General features: G+C 36.5%; 1 protein-coding gene across 2 annotated transcripts in view; it reads right to left on the reverse strand.

The window, feature by feature from the left end:
- Positions 1 to 24,158, reverse strand: part of LOC119778006 (oxysterol-binding protein-related protein 10) — a 109,835-nt gene that overhangs the window by 69,138 nt on the left and 16,539 nt on the right. For both annotated transcript variants that reach the window (XM_038277023.1, XM_038277022.1), the window contains exons 2-4: positions 21,982 to 22,157; positions 7,854 to 7,933; positions 3,867 to 3,935 (exon numbers count right to left, since the gene is read on the reverse strand). In XM_038277023.1, coding sequence (XP_038132951.1) covers positions 3,867 to 3,935; positions 7,854 to 7,933; positions 21,982 to 22,157 — 325 coding nt within the window. The remainder of the gene's footprint in view (positions 1 to 3,866; positions 3,936 to 7,853; positions 7,934 to 21,981; positions 22,158 to 24,158) is intronic.

A 24,158-nucleotide genomic window follows, 5' to 3' on the forward strand; every position in this document is an offset into this window, starting at 1 on the left:
CTGTTCACTGATTCCTGCCAAACTCTTGGGTAAGTTAAACCTGAAGATCTTTTTCTGTGTGTTTTGATTGTGGCTATGATGGATCAAACCCTATTGCTAAATCCAGAATTCCTATTTATTCTGAGAGTGTCACAGTGATTTCACTGTACAGTTTTCAGCCTGTTAAGCAGAGGAGACTAAATGCAGCATCTTCACTCTCACACAGATTCTGAGGTTAAAGGCTTCTTAACTTAACTTTACCTTGCCTACCAGTCCCTGTTCAAACACAAACCGCTCTCCCTTTATAGGTTCCTGGTCTATCTGCTGGTTGCTTTCTGCTGATATACGAACACATGTGATGTGTCATTGGCAAAACAGGAACAAGTTAACAGAGCACAAACAGAAGAATACAGAAAAAAAAACATCAACTTCATTTAATTGCAAAAAGTGCAAGTTAAAGCTATGAGGGAAGCCATTCAATGCTTGAAATAACAATTGAAGAGGTTTTAAAATCGTACACTTTGTGTTTAAACTCTGGCTGTTTCAGTCGTAACCCAAGCTGACCAGTGTTGCACCATAGTCTGTGACCACATTATTTGTGACTTATCGCACAAAACTAAGGAAAATCAGTAACTGTATACCCTTGAGTCATAACATAAAATGGTGCACAGAAAGTAGTGCAACACTTGTATTTTCATGTTGGGGAAGGGACAGTCAGCAGGTTATTTTATGTACCACCTTTGTTTGGATGAATGCAGCTTTTGTTAGGTGTCCCCCAATACGTGGATTTCTTTAAGACAGCATATGGTTGCTTAAAGGAACTGTTATTTCAGAAGAAATATTTGACATTAAGATAGACAGAGCTGATATGTCATCACTCAAGAGCTAAAATGCAGCTATTATAGTGCTTCGTTGGAGTACATATTTACTGTGACCGATGCCAAACCTGAACTTTCTTTAGATTCTAATTCACTGAGAGATATAATGGAAGGTATTGATGATAGCGACTTCATCACTACACAACGTTTTTTGCAGAGGTTCTGCCAAGACCAGGTTGATGAAGAAAATGTTAAAACATATGGGAACATTTATCTAAATAACGACCAAAGGTAAAGGTGTGATCATTAAAATGTGGAGGACATTACGCAAAATGTTCCTAACATAATAGAAAAACACATGCTGGCAATAAGCACAGTAGACAGGAAAGCTTTTGAGAGTTAAGGCACTTCAAGGAGCCAAGGTATAAAATTCCTTATGAGCAGTCAGAGTCCTCCTTTAAGACGTATATTACTGGAAAGTTTAGTTGAATTAAAAGGATGATTTTACAGGTTTTAAACACAACAGGAATAAATTCAGCCTCAAGGAAATGTGATGCAAAATCTAAGATGGTTGGAGGAGAACTGCAGCTGGAGCCATTGATTCAAGAGTCTCCAAGCAAAGAGACCATGGGCCATTACAGAACCAGAGCCAACACCAGAAGCACCTCTCATTTGCTAATGAGAAAAAGCATCTTCAACATTTTAAACAAATAATCATGTGATCAGTCAAATATTGTCCTGCAGACTGGTTAATTAACCAGGGGGACCAAAAGTTTCAGGACATTGGCCCTCGAGGACTGGATGCAATCACTCCTGTCACAGAAAACCCAGGACTTTCTTTCAAAAGTAGGGGTGTTCCAAATGTAACACTAAAGAACTAATTAAACCAGAAATATGAATAACAATTCACTTTAGTTTAATTTTTACAGCTTTCTGTGTCCAGTTTGGAGCTAAAGCTAATCAGCTTTGAGAAGCACAGCTGTGCTCCAAACCTTGCTTTCAAGCAGCAGCCATTACTAACAGCCTCACTGTTCAGGACATGACTGCAGGAGTTCTGACCCGACGACCCAACATAAAGTCCTATTAAAAATGTCAGAGTGGGGATTTGTGCAGATGTAAACAAAGCAAACGATAATGGATCCGTCTTACTTAGCGATTTCAGTTTAATGCTCCTAAACAGAATGCCCACTCTGGTTTCACACAGCTGTGAAGCACTTACTTGACTTAATTAAAATATAATGCCTAAAACCTATTTGCTTTAGAGTTAAATTCTAAAAGCAGTACTGAGAGTTAAAGCTACTGTATATAACCTTGTGAGTTAAGAGCAGTGGCCTGAGCCAGAAAAAAAGGAACTGAAAGAGAAAAAAATAAAATAAAAACTACGGCAACATTCACACAGCAGGCAAATGCAACCCATGGCAGACTAATTTTAAGGCAGTTTAAGGCCCACTTACCATCATTTATTCTAAGACAAGAGAATGCAAATGTAAGTCAGTTTCATTCTTTACTAAATCTTGTATGTATCAAATGTTTAACAGTTTGAACAGTTATGATGCATTTTATCCAACTTTAATTCACTACTTTTGCTCTGAATACTCATCCATACAGACCTCTCTACACAGTAACAGTAAATTCTCTGCTAAACGCTGTTGTTATATTAAGTCTTGATATTTTTCTAACCTTCCTTTGTTATGTTATGATGTGGTCATAATATTATCAGCTCCCTTTTCTTAACAGCTTTACCAAAAGACATGGACCCCAGCATCAATTGTTACGTCTACTGAACACTTTAGAAATGGTCCCATCCAATTTTACTTATGTAAACAGTGTGCTGCCGCATGGCCTGTAAAGACAGATGTCTTATGGCCATTATATTGAACTATGAAAGACCATGCAAAAATAAAAAAAAAGGAAAGCCGATTCTACCAATAACTGGAATTGAGCACCAAGACCACTTACAGGAGAGTGGCCTCAGTCTTATTGGGTGTTGCACATAAAGATAAAGTGAAGGGATTCTTTACAAGCACAAAATGAAAGAATGTGGTATTCAGTTAGTCTCCCTTTAATCTTATGCCCCTAAAAAAATATCAGCTTAACCAATTCCTTTAAAGCAAATCGATTCAGAAAGTAGAGTCCACCTGTGTTTTTTCTCATCATAGACTTTACAGACAGGTAAAGCCATGGTTTAAATAAAAACAGATTTATGTTTTAGAATAGTGAAGAAAATATTTAGGACCTAAATAAAATGAAGGGTTTGGGTCAATATTTGAAAACACCATCTAATCTAAATAAATAACTATTAGGCTATGAAAAATAATAGAAATAGAATAGAAAATCCCTTTATTGTCCCAAATAGGGGAAATTCTGGGCAAATGGGAAAACATTTGAATCCCTTGATGTCAGACTTGCAGATGTATTTGAAGCAATTCTACCAAGAATTGATTCAAGAGGTCACAATATGAATTTGGACTACAAAATTCAAATTAGAATTTTTAGAGATAAAAAAAAAGTGTTTTGTTTGTTGTGTCTTGTTTTATAATGAAGCCTATGACTCGTACCGATCGGCAAAGAAAAATCTGGCAGTATGTTGTTTTTCATGAATTCTCAGAGAGAAGATTAATCAGGTCCATTTTGAAACAAATAAATCCTGCCAGATTCTCTCCCAAACACATCTGTTATCAGTAATTTAGCTGCGCCTTTGCTGCCGGCTGCCTCATAAGCAGAGTAGATATGATAACGATCTTAGTGGCATTGCAGCTCAGGGAAGGATTAGCCAACAGTGGCGGCTACAGCCGTGGCAATGTCCCACAGTCACTGAGCAGGAACAAAACACCAAACTGTCTACTAGGCCAATCTACCATCCAATTTTCTTTCTTCTTTTATTACTGTTCTTTACACTGCTGAGCAAAGTCATTTGACTTCTCCATTTCTCCAGCTGTGCTGCAGTTTCATGTGATGAAGAGGTACATGCTAAACAACAGACCTGCCATTGAGGCAATATGATGAGTCTTAAAGTGTCACTTGTTTAAAAGGATGTGATGAAAAAGAGAGCTTGCATTTTTAACTCACCAGAACATCCTGTCCTCCCCCTGCTCTGTCAACACTCAGATGTTCATCTGAGCTCTTCAGTTTCCTTACCTGAAAGAAAAATCATAAAAACTTTTCAGTATAATTTTTTTAATAAATGACATCTTTTCCCCACTATTATTAATCTCAATAATGCTATTATCATGATGATTAATATTGGCAAGTAGTAACCATAAAATGATGTAAATATGCATTGCAATAACATATTTTAGCTTTGAATTTTTTTTACAAAAGGTTAATTGTAAAACCACAAACTATACATTTTTCTTGGTATGTAACTGACAAAATATAATTCTTTAAAGTGGAGAGTAAAGGTAGGGGTGCCATGATTGATCGGCCAGCCAATTTATCGGCCTCAATATCCTTAATTTTGAGAGATCTGTGATCAGCCGATACTTACTTGTGAAAGCGATCTTTTTCAGAGATTGTTTCTATCATGATATTGGCACTGATAGCTGGATTTGGTTATTTTCTCACATCTGCTTAACTTACCAGCACTCATTGTCACTCATCAGATCCACCTGTTCCTGCTTCTATTCAAGCTGCCTGTTCCCAGACATTGGTGCCAGATTATTTGAGCTGTGTGTAAGAGTAACTCTAGCGATCCAGTGTGTTTCTGATTTGCTGATCCTGACAAGTTTCTGCTTTTGGTTTCTAAATACCATGAAAACTGCTGGGGTCACAATATGTTCAAATAGAAAGTGTTGTTTTATGTAGCGTGAAAAAATAAAACTTTAACAAAAAACACTGTTTTGCCACTCCCCAAAGGACTCTGTCCAAATATTTTTTTCAACCCTCTGATATTGCTTTCAAGAATCTGAGATTCATTTTAAAACCAAAACTAGCTTGTAGCTATATAAAAAAAAACAAAAACACCTATTTTATGATTGTTGATTTCAAAATAAGAGCCAGCAAAACAAAGACAAAGATACCACCTCATAAATAAACCAAACTGATGATTAATAAAGATGTTTGTCCCATCTTAGCTTACAGACTTAATGTTGTAGAGATTCTTTGCAATTGTTTTTACTTTAGACTAGCTCACATATCTCAATAAGAATCTTTAATATCGGGGTAAACCATATTATATCATATTCCATTCTAATACTCTGAGAACCCCAAAGCTTGTTCACACTTTTAATTTCATGCCCGCCTTCAAAATATCATTTTTGATTCTTATAGATAATTATACTAGAAAGTTCAGATCTTTAAAAATGTTGAGGTTTTCAAACTGAAAAACAAAAAGTACAAGTAGACCTTTTATGCTTTTTCAGCATTTCTGTCATATTCTATTGTCTAGACTGGGGTATAGCACTATAAATAGTAATTCATAGAAAAGCTACTTGACCGCTTTCAGTTGGTCCAAACTCTTTAACCAGGCTGTTGCAATGATGGAAAGTAAAACTTAATAAAAACCCAACACTTAAGTATTTCTCTGTTACTTCTGCATCTAAAAGCCGAAGTCAAAGGATTACAGTGTCACAGGATGAATCACACCTTTTTGCATGAATAAAGTCAAATTCAATACTAAAAGTTTGAAAGTTAAATAATCAACTTTAGCATAATATCACCTTCATGCAGTGCTAAATTTGACAATCACCACTGGCAGCAGAGCTCCAGCAGGAGCTCAATAAATAAGTTTCAGTCTGCAATGGATCAGTGAAATAGGAATACAGCCCAAAGAAATAATGGTAAAACTGGGATATGAGGAAAATCCTAAACTAAAACCAATATTAAAAATCTCTAAAAATAATCCATGAAGCCTTCCATGTGGGGAAAAGCATACTAAGATATAACTTAGTTGTATTTTGTCTTGAGCTCTAAGTTTTTTATTTTGGAAGGCCACCATGCCATCCCCATAATCCTTAGCTCCCTCTCCAGATTTTCTGTCAGATACATGTAGGGACTCTGGCCTTGCAAAATGTCAATACCTCCTCAAGAAATGCGATTAAATAAAAATGAAGTATAACTTTACACCAACAGTCTCCACGGGTATGGATAATTTTAGGGTTAACTGCACACAAACAATTGTTAGTTGTTATTTATTTTGCTTAAATTCATTCGTAAAAAAATGTTTGTATTTGTATGTTTTCTATTATAGCTTTACGTTTTTGCATAAATAATGTAATTTTTTTGCATTTGTAATCAAAATGTCGAAATGATCATAAAGTGACAATCTCTGATCACAATGCTTGACAATCTTCCAAATTTTTTTCATTGTTTATTCATCTCATTGCATTTGATTTCGTTCAATCTTATTTCTCATCCCCATTCAGCAGGTGGGTTATTTTAAGAGACTCTTAATTCATTTGGAAGCCGTATTGTTCTTGCCGTCTGCAGAGACCTGACATTCTCCGGATGACTTTTAAAAATGGCTGAAACTGCTGATTAATTTGCTCTAATAAGCGCTCAAGAAGGAAAAATCAGAAAGGACTTTGGAGAAAATCTGTGTCAAAGCTTCGATTTTTATGCTCAACATTAACACATTTTGGCTTTTTTTAAGTACAGTAAATTAGGGTTGTCACGATACTAAACTTTTCAACTCGATACCGATACTAAGGAAAATATTCGATACTCGATACCCTTTTCGATACCACAAGAATAAAAACAAAGACTCTAAAATTCAACAGAAATATTTTCATTACTAAAAAAATACAAGAAATAAAAAAAAAACAATAAGAAAAAAAAGTCTTATTGTCTGAAACTGAAAAATGCACAGAATTATTCAATCACACAGTGTCCAGAAAGTGCATTTTCCTCTATTCTGCACTTTAGATGGCTGTATCGATACTTTTGAAAATGAGTATTGTATCCGGATACAACGTTTCAGTATCGATACTTTTTTGAGTATCGATACTTTTGACAACCCTACAGTAAATACACGCTTATAGGCGAGGATTTTTCTTTTTCTGGGTGGATCATTAAATGAGTGATCCTCCTAATTTTGAATAATTCTGGTGATATGTTTACGTAAAGCCATCCTACGTGCTCGTCCCGTTAACTGTCTTGTTCTGCGTGTAAGCGTGGTGAGCGTTCTGTGGTGAGCTACAGTTTCAGAGTCATTGAAGCTCAAATTTCTCAACTCGCTTCTTTGAAAATGGCCAAGAGTCATAAGAGAAAGAGTGTCTACGAAGTGTTGAGAAGAAGAGAAAGGCCTCAGAAATGGTAGATATATCCTGGAATGCTTTGCGTCGAGAGCTCTCCTTCTGTGACCAACGGGGAGCAAAAAGCAGTGACCAGCTGTCCGAACGTTCAGTTAACTGAGTTCACTATATAGTCCCCGCTCTATAGAGTGATTGAGGGATTTAGGGTTAGGGCAGACATTTAGACAAAGTAAGCTTGTATGACCTATGAGAACGGCAACTATTAAACAGAGTGTGCACAAGAAGAAATGGGCTCATGCATGCTCTAGCACGCTTTTTTTAGGTCTTCCCTCTTGGGAGCAGGTACCGGGTTGTGCATTGCATTTTTTTTCTTTTTTTTAAGTGGAGAGGGCAGGTCTTTTAAAAATTTGCAAAAATCCTTCACGATACATTTAATTAAGAAAACAAAAAAAATTTAAATATATATGATTTTCTGTAAATGTGATCTTTAAATTATTTATCTTTCATGCTTGTGTCTTCATTTTAAACTTTGAGTCAATATCCACATTCTAATTTTAACTAAACTGAAATCAAACTAACCAAAAAAAAAATTATAAAGGGCTAATTTAAATAGTTGTCTAATCTTGATCCAATTCTGTCTTGGTCTTATAGCCCAAACCCTCAAAGTGGTTTCAAGATCCTTGGAGGCTGGCAGTCTGTGTTTGTGGCATTACAATAGAAAAGGAAAATCGCCACATAAGAGAGTAGTTACAAAAATGTCTAAACTGTTTTTTGATCCCCATAAAGGAAATCCCACAGCCCCAATCTAACAGCGTCATGTTAATAACCTTCTGTGTAATGTACTGTGGAGAATACAGATTTTTACCTTGGCACTGCTGTCTGAGTGGCGTCTGGCACAAGCTTGGAGCTGATTGATCCAAAACTGCTGCTCCTTAGCATCAGATGCTGCAAAAAGCAGAGAAACAGAATTACCCCCAATTCATCCTTAACACTCAGGAATCTAGAAATCCTTTAGTAAGCCTTATGTGAGTTCACATGGAGGTCGTTGTGAAGCAATAAGAGAGTCATCTCCCTTAAGATGCCCATTCCATTTTTATTGCTGTACTGTGGTTTCAGATACAGCAGTTTAACTTTAAATTGAATTGAGGAGTAAACAGCAGGAGCTAAATTCATTCGCTGTTATTGAAGAATATATATATATATATATATATATATATATACACTATATATCTATCTATATATATACATATATATAGATAGATATATATATATATGTTAGATAAAAAAGTACATCCTCTTTACAAGTCAGGACGTAAGTACGTTCATCTGATCTCGCCAGCTTCTGTAAATATTTTAATCTTATCCCATGTTCAGTCACTAATTCTCTGGTTAAAAAAGAAAGGTCCAAAACAGAAAAGCTGAGCGGGAAAAAACATATCTGTCCATTTCTGTTTCCCAGTTGCAGTGTATCAAATGCACTTCATTAATTCATCAGTAAGTGTGACCATGTCTCCGCCATGTTGGAAAGACAAAAAGTGGCTAACTTTCCACTTGTCATTGCTTTTCTGTGCATTTATTGCTGGTAAGAGGGATATAAGAAGCCACTGAATCATGTGGTGCACTTAGTTTTACTACACAGTTTTTTCTTTTTATTCTTACCTTACCTTATTGTAAAATACATATTTAAACTTGAATTTGGTTACTTTCAAACTTGGTGACCTGATTTTTGACCTGTTTTCTTAATTTAAGATGAAAAACTAAAACAGTTTAGGATGATTTATCAAATATCTATTGTACATATATGATATTAAGAGATTTTGAAGAGTTAATTATGATCAAAATTTAGAAATATGGAAAATAGCTAAGTATTTTAAAATTAAATGCACCTAAATTATAAAAACAAAAGCCCTCTTTTTAAATCTCCTGGAGTCGTGCAGACATATTTTTTTATAATTCATGTGGGGAGCCGAATCTTAATAGCGGGCTTAAAACTAAAATCATTATTAAAGACAAACAATAAGACAATCAAATCTATTATCTTTAATATTAAACTGCTTTTTTAAAATAAGCATCAAATCACATGTATGCATCATCAATTTAAACCATTCAATACCAGACAGAAACTGCCAATTCAACCTGCTTACAACAGCTACAAGGCAGGCTTAAATGTGGTCAACTAACGGAGAGAGGCAGACAGATAATCAGTTACTCTGAGCCTGATCATCACTGTATTACCTGCATACTTCCTCCCTGAATATTTAGAGCTGAGGAAGTCAGTTAGATGTACCCCCTATAGGGCAAGATTAGGATTAGGTCCTTCTGATTGCTCTGACTAATTATTGCAGAGAAATGTCTTTAATGGAACAGATGAGTGGAGTAATGTTCACACAGCAGATTAGGTCTCACTAAAATGGCAGCAAAAAACAAAATCCTTAATTAAACCCACATATAGTAGAAAAATGTTTAGCTACCTCTCAGTTTGTTACACTTTTCTTCAAGGAGTCAGAGTTCCCTGTAATATCTAAAGTGGCCTTATTTCCAGACTATCTGAAGGTCTTTCATTCCTTTTTTTTTTTAATCCTCGACTGCAGCCAAATCAGTTTATGTTTCAATATTCAATATTCAATGCTTTGAACCACAGCACAGACCTAAATTGAATGAAGCCATAGCTTTGCACAGTTTTTCTGAGCACGTTTCAACAGCTATCCAGAAGTGTTTGTCAATTCTTTTGGCTCCGTTGGAGCGCAGGACCCAGACAACTAAGAATTTGCACAGGTATTTAGTTTTAATGAGGTGATTTAGAATGATTGAATCGGATACAGATTTCAATATTTTTAGCCAGTTAATTCACCAAATTTTCTTTGCATCTATACCAGTGGTCAAACATTTTGAGCTGTGTGCCAAAATTGCTCCTACCCTCAAGGCCTGTTCTTTTTTAATTTAATATACTTAAAAAATGGTGAATTATTTTCATCTCACATGTTCATCACTGAAGGATACATGCAATACTTTGAAGAAACAAAGTTACAAATAAATTATTGTAGATCTTGAAAAAGGTGTCAGACATTGGTCTAACCAAAAGAAAATTGTTGAGTTTCATATCTATTTTTTTAGAATGACTCTTATTTAGTTTGTGTAAAAAGTATTTTAATGTTGTTTTATCTCAAATCCGATCTAAACCATCTTTAATTCTGGAAAGAGCAACATAAATCTATTCCACAAGCAATGATAGGTGCAGAACACAAGGCCATTCCCACAACTTTATAACTACACAGAAAAATAAGCAATGCAAAGTTCATTAAGGGCGAAACTGACAGACTGAGAAACATCATCTGCAGCCTCTGACCAGGGGCCACCCCAGACATTGGACCATATCAGCCACAGGTTAAGCTTCAAAGAAGGTGTTACTTGATTATCCATTTAAACCGTGGCATTTTTGATAGAAATATTTTTAAACAAGTGAAGGAAAAAACATTGTAGAAGTGCATTAACTCCAGAGAATCTTTTTTTTTATTTTTATGTTGGCTTACTATTTCCACTCTAAGGCTCGCAGAAATATGCAGTGTCCTAAATCAATAAATATGCAAAAACTGTAGTATAATTAGAATTAACTGCTGCACATAGAATAGCTCGGTAAAAACTGACCTACACAGAACTGGAATAAATTAGATCCAATTCTGTGGTACTCATCAAAAGAAAACTGACTGTTGGACTTAAATATTTTCCCACTGGAGACACAGAGGATTAGCATGACTGCCTTTAAGCTGGATAAGTGTCAAGCAAAGACTTCCAGGAGAGAGCACATAAAATCTTTCATTAGGAAAGAACTAAAACATTAAGACAGAGGTCCTGCATAGACTGGACTAGTCTGCAATCCTCAAATTCCAGATCAAATCCAGTTTAATCCCATTCAAGAAATCGTTTATTAATATGAAAAGAAAATAGGTTGTATTACTTATATCTTTCAAGTTTCTTGAGAGAGTTGTAGATATTCATAGCTGTGGGCATGAAGGATATCCTGCAGCAGCCTTGCTTAGAGCAGATCTAAAGAAGCTCCTGACTAAAGACATCCACTAAGAGGATAAATCTTGTAAAAGCACAAGTGACTGTTGAAGCTCTCATCAGTATCCTTCCTTCCATCCATCCATCTTTCCATCTATCCATCCATCCATCCATGCCTTCATAAAGCTATTTGTTCTTTTATCCATCCACCCATCTTTTAAACTTGACTCATCTGTGTAAAAAAAAACCAAAAGTTCCAGTTTGTGATGTTAAAACCTTTAAATTCATTTGAAGAAACATTATGGGGTTTTCTAATAACACTATCACCTGTTAACTTTGCGCTGCAAGCTGGATTGTTGCAAGATCTATGTTTTCAGTCTCATAACAAACCCATCTTGAAAGACTCACACTAATACGTCCGTCTCATAACAACCAGAGAGTCGGACCAATGACATGCCACCAGTGGTTTTTTTTTTGGGTGGGGCATGTAAGAATGACAGTAGTCAGAAGGGCCTTGCAGGGACATTACAAAAATGGAGAACTCACCTGTCGACACAGCAATTGGTTTTAGCTAAAACAGTGACAATTTCTCATTTAAGGAAGGAGAAAAGGGAAGCACTTTGTGCATTTGTCTTCCGACAGGAATTAGGAAAAAGCTTGATTTATCAGCTAATTGTAAAAACAATAAATATCACAATTCATTGCTACGATGGGCTAAAAGCGTATTATGGAAGGCGGTACAAGCTGGGACGTCACCCAATCAGCACGAAGTATTGTACTAAACTTCCCTCCTTTTCACAGAGAGACTGAACAGCAGCCAACCAAGGTTGATAACGTAGAACTCAACTCAGTTCTAAACATATCAATCTGGCTAATGCCATGTTAACCACCTGTGGCCAAAAGACAGAACTGCAGGACTCTTCTGCTCGTTTTTGTCATGGTCTTGGTTCTGTTGTACTTTACTTTGCTCCTTGTTTTTTAGTTTTATTGGTTTAATTCCTATTTTGTTGTAGTTTCTTGATTCATGTTTTCAGGTTTTTCTGTGGTGTTCCTCTGTTGCCCTCTAATGTGTGTTCCTTTCCCCTTGGCTCCCTCGTTGTCACCTCTCACACCTGCTCCTTGTCAGCTCGTTAGCCCTGCCTTTGTCTCAGTCAGCTACATATACTCTCACTCCTCTTTCACTCTTTGTTGGTTCCTTGTCTTTGCTGTCCTCCCATGCTGTTGTCTACCTACCTCGTCTTTCCCTGGCTCCTCGTGTTTGGTTTCCCCAGATGTCTCCATAGTTCTGGTTTGCTTTTCATTATTAGTTGGATTTTTGGATTCCTGCCTTTGTTTACTGTTTTTTTCACCATTAAACTCCAAGAAATCTCCTCAGCCTCTCTGCATTTGGGTCCTCCAAACCGCAACCAAACCTTGACAGTTTTTGTGACTTTTTTTCACCTTAGGCTACGTGGAGTTGCAATTAGTGTCTGAGTTAAGCTGGGTGTTGGTCGCTTCCGAGTATCCACAAATTCATCTTGAATATAGCACTTCAATTGTTTGCTAGGTCAGACCCTTTTAAAATGGACGCCTTTGACGTCACATCTGCCGAGCAGCATGGGAAGTTCTGACCCAAAGTAAATTCAGCAAAATAGCCTACATGTTTATAGATGCATCTGCTCTGAACTACTGAGGTGCTCATCAAATTATATTTTAGTCTTCAAGGATCAAATAAAAGGGCTATTTTATTTTCAGTAAAAACTTACATAATGTCTCCTTAAATAGAGCAAAAACTGTTTGATCAGTTCAATACTTCGCCTTCTATTCTGTAATAACTGTTTGAGCCCAATAGAAACAGCTAAGTAGTTACAGAAAGTCAGTATATGATGTAAGGTATATATGATGAATCCATCATATATATGCCTTTAACATTAATGACTTAAGCCAAGTGTCTAGAGATATTGGCAAAGGTTGCTGCTCTATACAAGAGAAGTACTTTAGCAGCTGTCAGTCACATTCAGTGCCAATATTAAAATATCTACAAAGAGCTTCTGAGTGAAGAGGCATCTTTGAGACAAGTGCACCAGTGAGTATGTTTTCTCCTGCTGAGAGTGGCTGCTTGCCTCTGCAGGAGAATAGTTTTTATGTAGAAACACCTGCTCTGAGCTATCTTTCTGCAATAATATCCAGCAACAAGCCTCTGACTACTTGTCTTTTCGCCATCATCCACTGACATCTCCCATTCTGCAGGCAACACTTACCCTATGCCTCTTATCCACCAAAAATGTGCTCTATGATGTGCAAAAGCTCAGCTGTAATGAGAAATACTCTCTATAGAGAGAAGAGCAGCCTCCGGATGTGTCTATGCTAATGTGCACCTGTTCATAAGTTGGCATACACTTCAGTGCAGAATCCTAAAATCACCGTAGTTTCCTCACATTTTTCTCAGGGTGACTTCCACCTTTATCCGCAACATCCCAAAATGAAATGACTAACCATGTCTCAACCTACCTACATGCTTCAACCTAAATAAATCGCAGATGTACGACCCTGAGAGAGCTGTGTAGATCCTGCAGCAGTTTATTTAAGGCGGAGTGACATGATGCTAAAACAAAACAAAAATTGTCAAAACTTAATTAAAGCATTCTCTTTTGCTAAAGGTGCCATAAATAAGATACAAATTGATCCATCAGTTTAGGTTTTGCAAGCAAACATTATACACCATGGATACATGATAATACTGAAGTCTGAATCACAATTAAAGCAACATTTTCTTAAGCATGCCGGACTCAATTTTAGTATCTTTAAGGTATAGTGGAGGATTTAAGCAAACTTTTGAAGAAAAAAAACACCCTTTCCGCTTTAGAAAAAAGTGCACATGCACAACCCTGTACCTGCTCCCGTGATGGAACGTCTGTTAAACACGTGTGAGAGCATGCACTAGCCTATTTCTCCTCGAGGATGTGCGGGGACGCAATAAGATGGTTGCTTAGATGGATCTCATCTCACCCATATTTATATATAAAAAGTTTCCCCCCAAATAAGACTTCTGGTACATTAAAAATTGTACCAATGAGTGTGGATTTGCTGCAGTGAAATTTTGGACGTGTTTGTGCCGTAAATAAAGATCTTTGGCCACCGTATAACTACTAACGATGCAAATTACTAAATAAACTTATATTCCCTGGAAAGTTACAATATAGAGGTAGATAACTTTTAAAAGCAGTGATGTGAAATTAATTTCTCCAAATAGCATGCCAAACTTTACATGTCAAGTACAAACTTCGCAATCAAAGTATTAGTGGGAAGTTCGACCTGTGCTTTCAGTGTATGCCAACGTGGGAAAGAATCTCCCAAAAAATACTCTTCCTGTGGCCTTCTTTCTCTCTTGTGAGGCCTTTCGTTTCTTCTTATACACTTTGTAGACACTTTTTCTCTTACTATACAATACTTACTTAATTTTAAAGAACCGCCGTAAGAAAGGTGACCTTCAATGACTGTCTGAAACCATAGCTCACCAAAGATATACACCTGAAAGTGTGCATACACATAAAAAAATAGTTAACGGGACGAGCACGTAGGATGGCCTTAAATAAACATTGACAATTAGGACAACTTATTTTGATTTCCACCCGGCAAAAGAAAATCCTCCACTATACCTTTAAGTTTAAAATCGCACATGAATGGAGACGATAAGAGCCTAAACACAAACTGATATGTGTTTTAATGTGGTTTTAAGGCCCCACTCCAGAGAGGTAACTATAAAAATCAGTGGTCAAATCTTGAGGCTATAAATACAAAGCTACTACGTTCAGTAGAGCCGGGTTTATTGGGGGAGTGGGTTTGTACTTTGTTGTTTGGCGGGTTGGCAAAGGGAAAGCTCACTTGGTTTAACATTCATACCAGAACCACAGGTGGCAGAAACAAATAAATTAATCAAAGTAAGGATTGAAGGAAATATTTACCATTATTCCTTCAAAAGAATGTAAGAAACTAAAAAGGTTCTTTAGGAAATAAGCACCTTAAGTTAATGCTAATAAAAGGTATCTACAAACTACAGAGTCGTGTAGTTCTTAGCTTCTCCACACACAGCTTCTTAATTTCACTTATAGTTTTGGTTTAATACAGTAAAGCAGTATGTTCTCTGCCTGGAAGATCAGGAAAACGAACTGGATAGGAATCCAGTAAAAATCCAATTAAAAAGGTCCTCGAGGAAACCTTTCAAACTGCTCATTTAGACCACTTTAAAAGATAATTTACAAATGACTGGTCTAAAACTTTCACAAGCAATAATCTACTTCATTCATAACACTCTCCTACAGGGCAACTAGAAGCATTACTTTTTTATTGTAAGAAAAAAATGGAGCAGGAACTCAGTTTATTAACTCAGCTGTAGTAAGAAGAAATAATTTAAGTGGTACCAAAACTAGCAGCAATGACAGACACTCATCCAGATCTAAGTGGATTATTTAAATTCCAATATTCATCTCTAAAGCAAGGTGAACTATATGCCAAAGCTACAAAGATAGATTAAGAAACACTATTTTCTGTCAACCATCACCAGTAAAATCTAATTACAGCCATTTTAATTACAGCCTTGTGAAATGTGTTCTAATAATTTTGAGGGTGAGGATTTATTCTTGGACCAGCAGCTTGGTTTAATGAGTGTTTGCAGATTTTAAGGGAGCACACTGAAAATATATTTTCCACCAAACGGGCAAGCTGTCAACAATCATAACATACAGGGGAGTTACATTTATTTAAAGCAACCACCCCATCTAACCATTATAATCATTCTTTATATAAACCAAATGACTTAAAGCTATCTCATTATATTACCCACTGAGAGATTATCTTCTGTGATTACAGGTTTCAATGCACCCCTAATTGGCATTTATTAACTTCATCTAATTTGTGGTGCAAACTCCTTTATGGTATGAGTTAGTGCAAATTACAAATGAACATGGATTGAATTTCCAAGCTAACTATTAAGGCTGTATCTGGACAAACTGCACACCGAAGACGTCAGAGCTGGAATTATCCGTGTGTGGATCTTGACTACAGCTATTAATGTAGCCACACTGAAGGAATGAAAAGGCATTTTATTGAGATTTTAATGAGATTTCAGATGTGATTAAGGTATTGTAAAAGAGGTGATGTGAATACTTACAATGGCTGAATTCAGATATTTATTGAGTTCTTTTTAAAGACATTCCAGCATTATTCCTTTAAAGTAGGAGTGGTGTAAAATAAAAAATAAATACAAAATCTCTGATTCTGATTCAAATTAATTAATTAAATTCCCAATTGCATTATAGATGTTATATTTTGTTTGTTTTTTTGGTGGAGATTGGGGGCCTAATGGTTAGGGAATAGAGCTTGGAATCCTGAGGTTCTGAGTTCTAGCCCCACTCACACAGCCTCCACTCTGGGTCCCTGAGCAAGACCCCTAACCCCACACTGCTCCACAGGCACCAAATGATAGCAGCCCACTGCTCCCCAAGGGGATGGTTTAAATGGAGAGGTAAATATCTCCAATGTGAGATCAATACATTTTAATTATTCTTATTGTTTATTTTCACAAGGTTAAGCTTTCAATTGTGGACATACAGTCTTATTGTCAGATTTCAGCAGAACTTATGTTGAGGGGGACTGAACCAGTTATTGGCCCCCTCAGGTCTGGAACTTATCTGTAAAAATGCAGTACATTAGATGACAACACAGCTGTAATACTAATCAATACAGGAGATACAACTATCCCACAGCCATCCAGTATAATATGAATTTTAATGACATTTAATATACCCACATTTAGTGTTTCTGAATTTATTTAGATTGGACTGGAACGTCGATTATCATTTAATTAAAATGTATATTTTCATTCATTTTGAAATTCCATATCACTGCAAAACTTATTGGAATCTTTAGATATTTTGTATATATTCTGATCCAATTTATGAAATAGAGATTAATTATAAATGTATGGATGTATCCATCCATGGCTGCATATAAATAAACATAGTCAACTATTTCAGCAGTTTATATATATATATATATATATATATATATATATATATATATATATATATATATATATCCAACTATATCCAACTGCTGGTTAACACTTAATTTCTAAGCAGCCAATCACATGGCGGCAACTCAGTGCATTTAGGCATGTAGACATGGTCAAGACAATCTCCTGCAGTTCAAACCGAGCATCAGTATGGGGAAAAAAGGTGATTTGAGTGACTTTGAACGTGGCATGATTGTTGGTGCCAGAAGGGCTGGTCTGAGTATTTCAGAAACTGCTGATCTACTGGGATTTTCACGCACAACCATCACTAGGGTTTACAGAGAATGGCCCGAAAAAGAAAAAACATCCAGTGAGCGGCAGTTCTGTGGGCAGAAATGCCTTGTTGATGCCAGAGTTCAGAGGAGAATGTCCAGACTGGTTCGAGCTGATAGAAGGGCAACAGAGACTCAAATATCCACCCGTTACAACCAAGGTGGGCAGAAGGGCATCTCTGAATGCACAGTACGTCGAACTTTGAGGCAGATGGGCTACAGCAGCAAAAGACCACACCGGGTGCCACTCCTTTCAGCTAAGAACCGGAAACCGAGGCTACAATTTGCACAAGCTCATCGAAATTGGACAATAGAAGATTGGAAAAACGTTGCCTGGTCTGATGAGTCTCGATTTCTGCTGCGACATTCGGATGGTAGGGTCAGAATTTGGCGTCTACAACATGAAAGCATGGATCCATCCTGCCTCGTATCAACAGTTCAGGCTGGTGGTGGTGGTGTCATGGTGTGGGGAATATTTTCTTGGCACTCTTTGGGCCCCTTGGTACCAATTGAGCATTTACTTTATGACCACAATGTACCAAACTTCTGACGGCTACTTTCAGCAGGATAATGCGCCATGTCATAAAGCTGGAATCATCTCAGACTGGTTTCTTGAACATGACAATGAGTTCACTGTAGTCAAATGGCCTCCACAGTCACCAGATCTCAATCCAATAGAGCTTCTTTGGGATGTGGTGGAACGGGAGATTCGCATCATGGATGTGCAGCCGAAAAATCTGCGGCAACTGTGTGATGCCATCATGTCAATATGGACCAAACTCCCTGAGGAATGCTTCCAGCACCTTGTTGAATCTATGCCACGAAGAATTGAGGCAGTTCTGAAGGCAAAAGGGGGTCCAACCCGTTACTAGCATGGGGTACCTAATAAAGTGGCCGGTGAGTGTATATTCCTATACACATGCCTGTATAAAACAATACATTCTGGATTCCATGAATGAATCAATGAATTAATTAATATATTTATATGCTGGTGGTTTAGCTTTACAAACATATTTTATCTATATTTCTACTACAATACCTGTAGAGGTGTGTCTTCTTTCATGCCCATTTATAAGTCAGTTTTGTAACTCAAAAAGAAGCTACTGTGGGGGATACTGCATAAGTGTTAGAAGATTAATCATTCTATCTGAGCAACAGGTTTTTTATGGAAAAATAATAAAAATAAAGAGTGATAATTCACATTCAGTATAGTTTAATAATGTTTAGACTTTACAAAAGTAGTTTTTTTCACCTAGTGCTAACAATTAAAAATGATAACAGGACAATAACTGTAGTATTTCATATCAATAGGAAAGAAAAGTTAATCAATTACAGCACAATCCTAATATCCCCATAACTAATTTAATTCTTCACTGGATGCTTATTTGGGAATCCATCTAAATGAATTAAACCTGCTTTTTAATAATTTGGAGGCCTAATGACGGCAAACCGATGAGCTGGTTTGTATCCTGATAAAAAAATAGCTAATCTGATGAGGTGTCAACCAGAAGCCTAATATGATTTATAGGTTTATTTTCCAACACAGATCTCAGCAATACAAAGACGAAACACTATTCATCTTTGTTCTGCAACAAAACATAATTTCTTGCAGACTCTCACATTAGGTGTGACAATAAAAGCACTGTGCTTCACTGGATAAGAGCCTAAAAACATCATTCTTCATTCCAGCAGGCCGTGGTGCCTTGCACAAATTAGTCAAACCTACTGAAATCTCCTTTTTTCTTAAACAATACCCCTTTGAGAACAGAGCTGCCTTATAAAGATCTAGTTACTTGGTGAGATTATAAAGCTCAAACACTGAAAGTTGACTTCATGCTAAATTCAAAGCCAAAGCTTAACCCTGTGAAAGACATGTGCATAAGCCTGATCAGAGTAAAGCAAATAATTATCAAAGGCATTGGAGCACTTGAATGCACTCTATACCCCTGCTGATTGACCAAATGAAGGTATTATTGTATTATATACTGTTTAAATTTACAGTTTAAGAGGGAAAACATTCTTGTATTAACACTTCTTTGAGAAAAAAAATATTACCTTTTGTTTCTTTTAGCAACACTATTAAATAAGATTTAGACAGAGATATTACATGCAGTTAAAGGCTTCTGACATTTGTTTAATCACAAAAGTATAGATAAATTGAAATAAATTGAATTAACACCAATCTAATCATTTTTACAGCCAAAGGGTCAAACTAACCGGAATACTATAGGTAATGAAGTATTTGTACTTTGTTCTCTGCTTTTACTCATAGTAGCTTTGCCTTGTCTGTTCCTGTTAGGCTGTGACACCATCCTGGAGAGAAATATTAGCTGCTCTGCTGCCATCTACATCTTTGTTTATATATGTTGGAGATCAGCCTGTTTTTCCAGTGTAGTCCTGATTCTCGGACTGTGACTAACTGGATGTGCTCTCTTCATCCTCTGACATGGGAGCTGGTTCTGCCTGGCTGTGTGTTTCCTGGACCGGGCCGCCTTTTAACAGCTGATTTTTGTATCTCTACTTTTGTCTCTTCGAACCCCAGTCGGCCTCTGCAGATGGCCGCTCACACTGACCCTAACCCTAACCCTGGAATGGGGCTGTATTTGAACAGTTTTACAAAGAGGAAATGTACATACATTTCATAAGATGAATTTATAAATCAATAAGTGCCATCAAACAGAAACTCCAGAGTTTCTTTATTAGTACCAATGAATATACAACGTTTTATAGCCCTGTGGGACAGTTACTTTTATCTGTAGTTGTTTTATTGTCACTAAAATAATGGTAATTTAAGATTAGCTTTCTGTATTTAATTACGTGTTTGATATCAACGTGTATTTTGTGATTTGAATAATTAATTATGACTGAAGAGCACATCAAAAAATGTAAGAACCAAATACCTTTTCTCAACACAATAACAGTTTTTTTTCTGTCTGAGCTAATTAGATATCTAATTAAATCAAAACTATTTAGATCTCAGTTTTAATGTATTATTCTGATATCTCACAAAGTTACTAGAACTTGAATTTTATCTGCACAGTACAGAACCAAGACTTTTCTGGATAATTTTCTTCACTTGGCTCAATTTACTGGATCATGGAGTTATTCAGGGAATATAGGCCAAGTTATTCTGAAATCCTCTCCCTTGAGGCTGTAAAGGGGCATTCCAGCAGCTCAAATGGAGCAACAGTAAAAAGAGGTAGTCCTCGCTTCAGTAGATACAGGTCACAGAGAGCAAAGGCCCTCAGCGCAGCCACCAGCTAGCGTACAGGCTCCAACTGAAGCTATTTCTCTAAAGAAAGGTGCTTTTTTAAAATGCAGACTAATTCATTGTTATCCTACTTTTAAAACAGAGTTAAGATGATGACTCAATTTATTATTTATGCTACAATTATTTGTTACATTATTTATTTAATATTGTGAATAAGTAATGCAATGCAATCAGTGATTATAATATCTTGGTCTTTTGGAGTCATGCAGAGCATATTTGAACATGCATCTTGAAATCCTTCCCCAATAATGGAGTATGAGAGTTCTCTAAATGATTTAAGAACGCAAGCTTTCTTTGGAGTAAGAATATGGTTGTTCATTATTTAAGCATTAGTTTCTTGTTTATGCTGAATGAAGCAGTTGCATCCATGATATACAGTGCCACTTCAACTAATTTAATATATCACCTTTGGCATAGCAGCTGAAACCAAAATTATATCAACAAGCCAAAAACTAAAGACAAAATCTAAATATCTTTTTTATTCCAAGAACTCTTGGACATTGAGATAGTGATGTTCCACTCTCCATGAACCACAGCTTTGGCCCAGGCAGAAGCACAAACACCTCCAAACTGTACATATGCATGATGTAAGTTTTTATTTCATGAGGCACCATGACAAAAGGAAAATGTAGGTGTGAGAGCCTGTGCATGACTAGCTTACAGCTATCTTTAAAACACTGCTTTTAGATATTTTGTGCTTGATCCTTTTTAAAGCTTTCATAACAATTAAAGAGTATTTAAAGAGCTAAAAATGTGGCTAATAGTAGCATCCTCGGGTGCATCCCACTATTTGTGCACAAAAGGCCTCTCACTTAAATCATATAATGTTATGAATTAAGTTTAGGGCTGCAACTAAAGATTTATTTTGAAATATTTTCTCGATTAATAATCAGATAGCAAAAGGTTCCCTAAAGAAGAATAAAAAAAAATTGAAACCAGGTGAAACTAAAACTTTTCCACTTGATGGAGCATATTGACAGACGAAAAAAGTGATTTTTATCTTAAATGTAAAATGTCTACATATTTTGTTTTTACAATTTTTGTATAATTACTGCTCTAAGTAGGTTGCTCTCTCAGCTAAAGGGACATTTTACAGTCTCTATACTCCAGTTAATGATTAATCAATTAATGAATTAGTTGAAAATTATCGTCTAATCAGGTTTATCCAATTGTTTCAACCCTAACTAAGTTAAATATGCCAATAGCATCTTCACATCAACAGTGAGGCTGAAACTAGAGGTGAAGGTTTAGCGACTCATGACAAATCTATGTTATAAGGACCATAAAATTCCAATCGTTATTGGCTTTTTAACACAGCAGTCTTTCTTTGACATCAATTTTACTTAAAGTTTTTTTTTTTTTTTTATTGGCAATCTAACTTAATATGAGGTCATACCTTTAAGTTTGAACAGCTCCCCATTGACGGAGTGCACAATGAACATGAACGGAGCCTCGTCACTAGTCGTTACCGAGGCACCAATGAGGGGTAGCGACCCCCTGGGCTTCTGGGCTTTCCCCTGCTCGTTGATGAAGTACTGCAGCTGGCCGAGCTCTGGATCCAACACAAAATACCTGAGGGAACACAGAGACCAGAACAGAAGGCAGCTAAGAGATTTATAAAGCAGAAAAATAAGCCAAGAGGGGAATAGAAAATGCACCATTACTGTTATCATTGCCATCATTTTGCTTCTTACATTATTACAGGGAAACTTTTTCAGTTGTGTGAAAGAGAAATAAAAGCAAGAGAAAAGGAGGGGGGAAATGAATAAAAGTAAAATGATGCAAAAAAATATTACCATCATAACCTAAAAGTTTTCTCCTCCCATGCATGATATTCTTAACTTCATGTCATATATACAAACAATTCATTTGACTGACATCCAGCCATTATCCGTGAGCAGGATGCAATCAGAAGTGGAGTCTGCAGAATGATCCCCATACTGTGATTAACAAATTAAATAGAGCTCCTGTGTAACTGTATCTCTCCCTTTTTAGTCTCTTACCGGAAGATTCGGAGCCAGTAACATATTTAACCTATAAGACAAGGAGAGGTAGAAGCATTTCACCTCCTGTGATGTGAATGGATTGGATATTACGCCCAATAAACTGGCCTGTCTGAGCTGCCTAACGATCTGTTCTGGTCATTACAGTTGAACACAGGCTTCAGTCCACAGTGGCCTCCATTCTACATCACCTTTGCCCTGTAATGTCATTTCTAAAATTCATGCATCACTACACAGCCCAATGCTTTCAGGCACAATGCTGCGAATTTTGCAAATTAATGCAAAGAGATGGGGGGTGCATTTTACAGTACAAATACTGTATGTGTTCACCTGTTCACTTCCTCTTATTCTGATTAATCCAGTTAAACTGGATTAATCCAGTTAAACTGGATTAATCACATCAACAATGGATGTAGTCTGGTTTGTGTGTTTAATGTTTTCCAACTTGTTAAACTTCAAGACTCTTCATTAGACAAGTGGTATGTAGCTGAGTTTCTACTCACATGGCTTTCATCTAAATCATCTTGTGTCTGAGCATTGGATGGAAAAAGCAAGGCACAACAGTGCAACCTGCCATGCTGTAAAACTTTTAGAGGATTGCTTTCTATGATCTAATGCCAGAGTTTCCTTAAACACCACAACACCAAAAAATAAATAAAAAAAATACTACTATTATGATCAGAGCAATGGCTACAGAACTGTTTATACTCAGTTTGGTCTTGGTCTTTATCCCCAGTACTATTGGACTTATTCTCTCCTTGGTATAAATATTCTAATTTCCATACCTGTGAGCATCTAAAGACTTGCAAACTGATGTTTGTAGACTTTTTCCAGCCTTCCTTTTGCTGGGTATGACAAACTTGGTAAATAAATCCCCAAAAGATTTGCACCCTCCAGACAAAATCAGTCTCCATAAATATTGACTGAGGAGAAAATACATATGTATGTTATTCATGGAAAATTTTGAAAACTACTTCCACAGACATGGGTTGAAGGTGTTAAGACTGATGCTTTGTAAGAAGGTCAATAGTCTTTCTGCGTGGAGTTTGTTATCCCAGTTAGGTTGCAAGATTTCTCTAAACTACTCTTAGGCGCATCTTTCTGTTGTACCAAATTTTTAATTTGTAGGAGAGAGTAAAAATAAAATCCAAATATGATGGGGGGATATGAATAGAAGTGTGTAAAAAACAAACATCACACCCTTTCATTTGTGCCCTTCCATAAATATATTTTTAGCCACAGCTCCCTTATATGTGTGTTTTGCATAAAAGGGAGCGTGCAACACCAAATGCTTTTTTGTTCTGTGTTGCCCTATAAGCGTCTGGAGAATTGTTTTACCTGCCTTAAAATCAATGACTGCTGGAGGAAGTCACCAGTTCCCTGGGGACACAAAAGAGATCAACAGGCATACGATGGGTGCCTGAATGACACAGAAGCTATATCCATCTATACTTATAATCTTACCTTTTACTAATGATCTGCATACAGATTCTTTTTTAAAACTTCATGATGCAGCTTTGTTCATATCATTCATATAAATGCAGTAGAGTCAGTTTTATGTCTTGACATC

Source organism: Cyprinodon tularosa, unplaced genomic scaffold (genome assembly GCF_016077235.1).
Source record: "Cyprinodon tularosa strain WSP-4 unplaced genomic scaffold, ASM1607723v1 ctg13, whole genome shotgun sequence".
In the NCBI taxonomy this organism is placed as follows: Eukaryota; Metazoa; Chordata; class Actinopteri; order Cyprinodontiformes; family Cyprinodontidae; genus Cyprinodon; species Cyprinodon tularosa.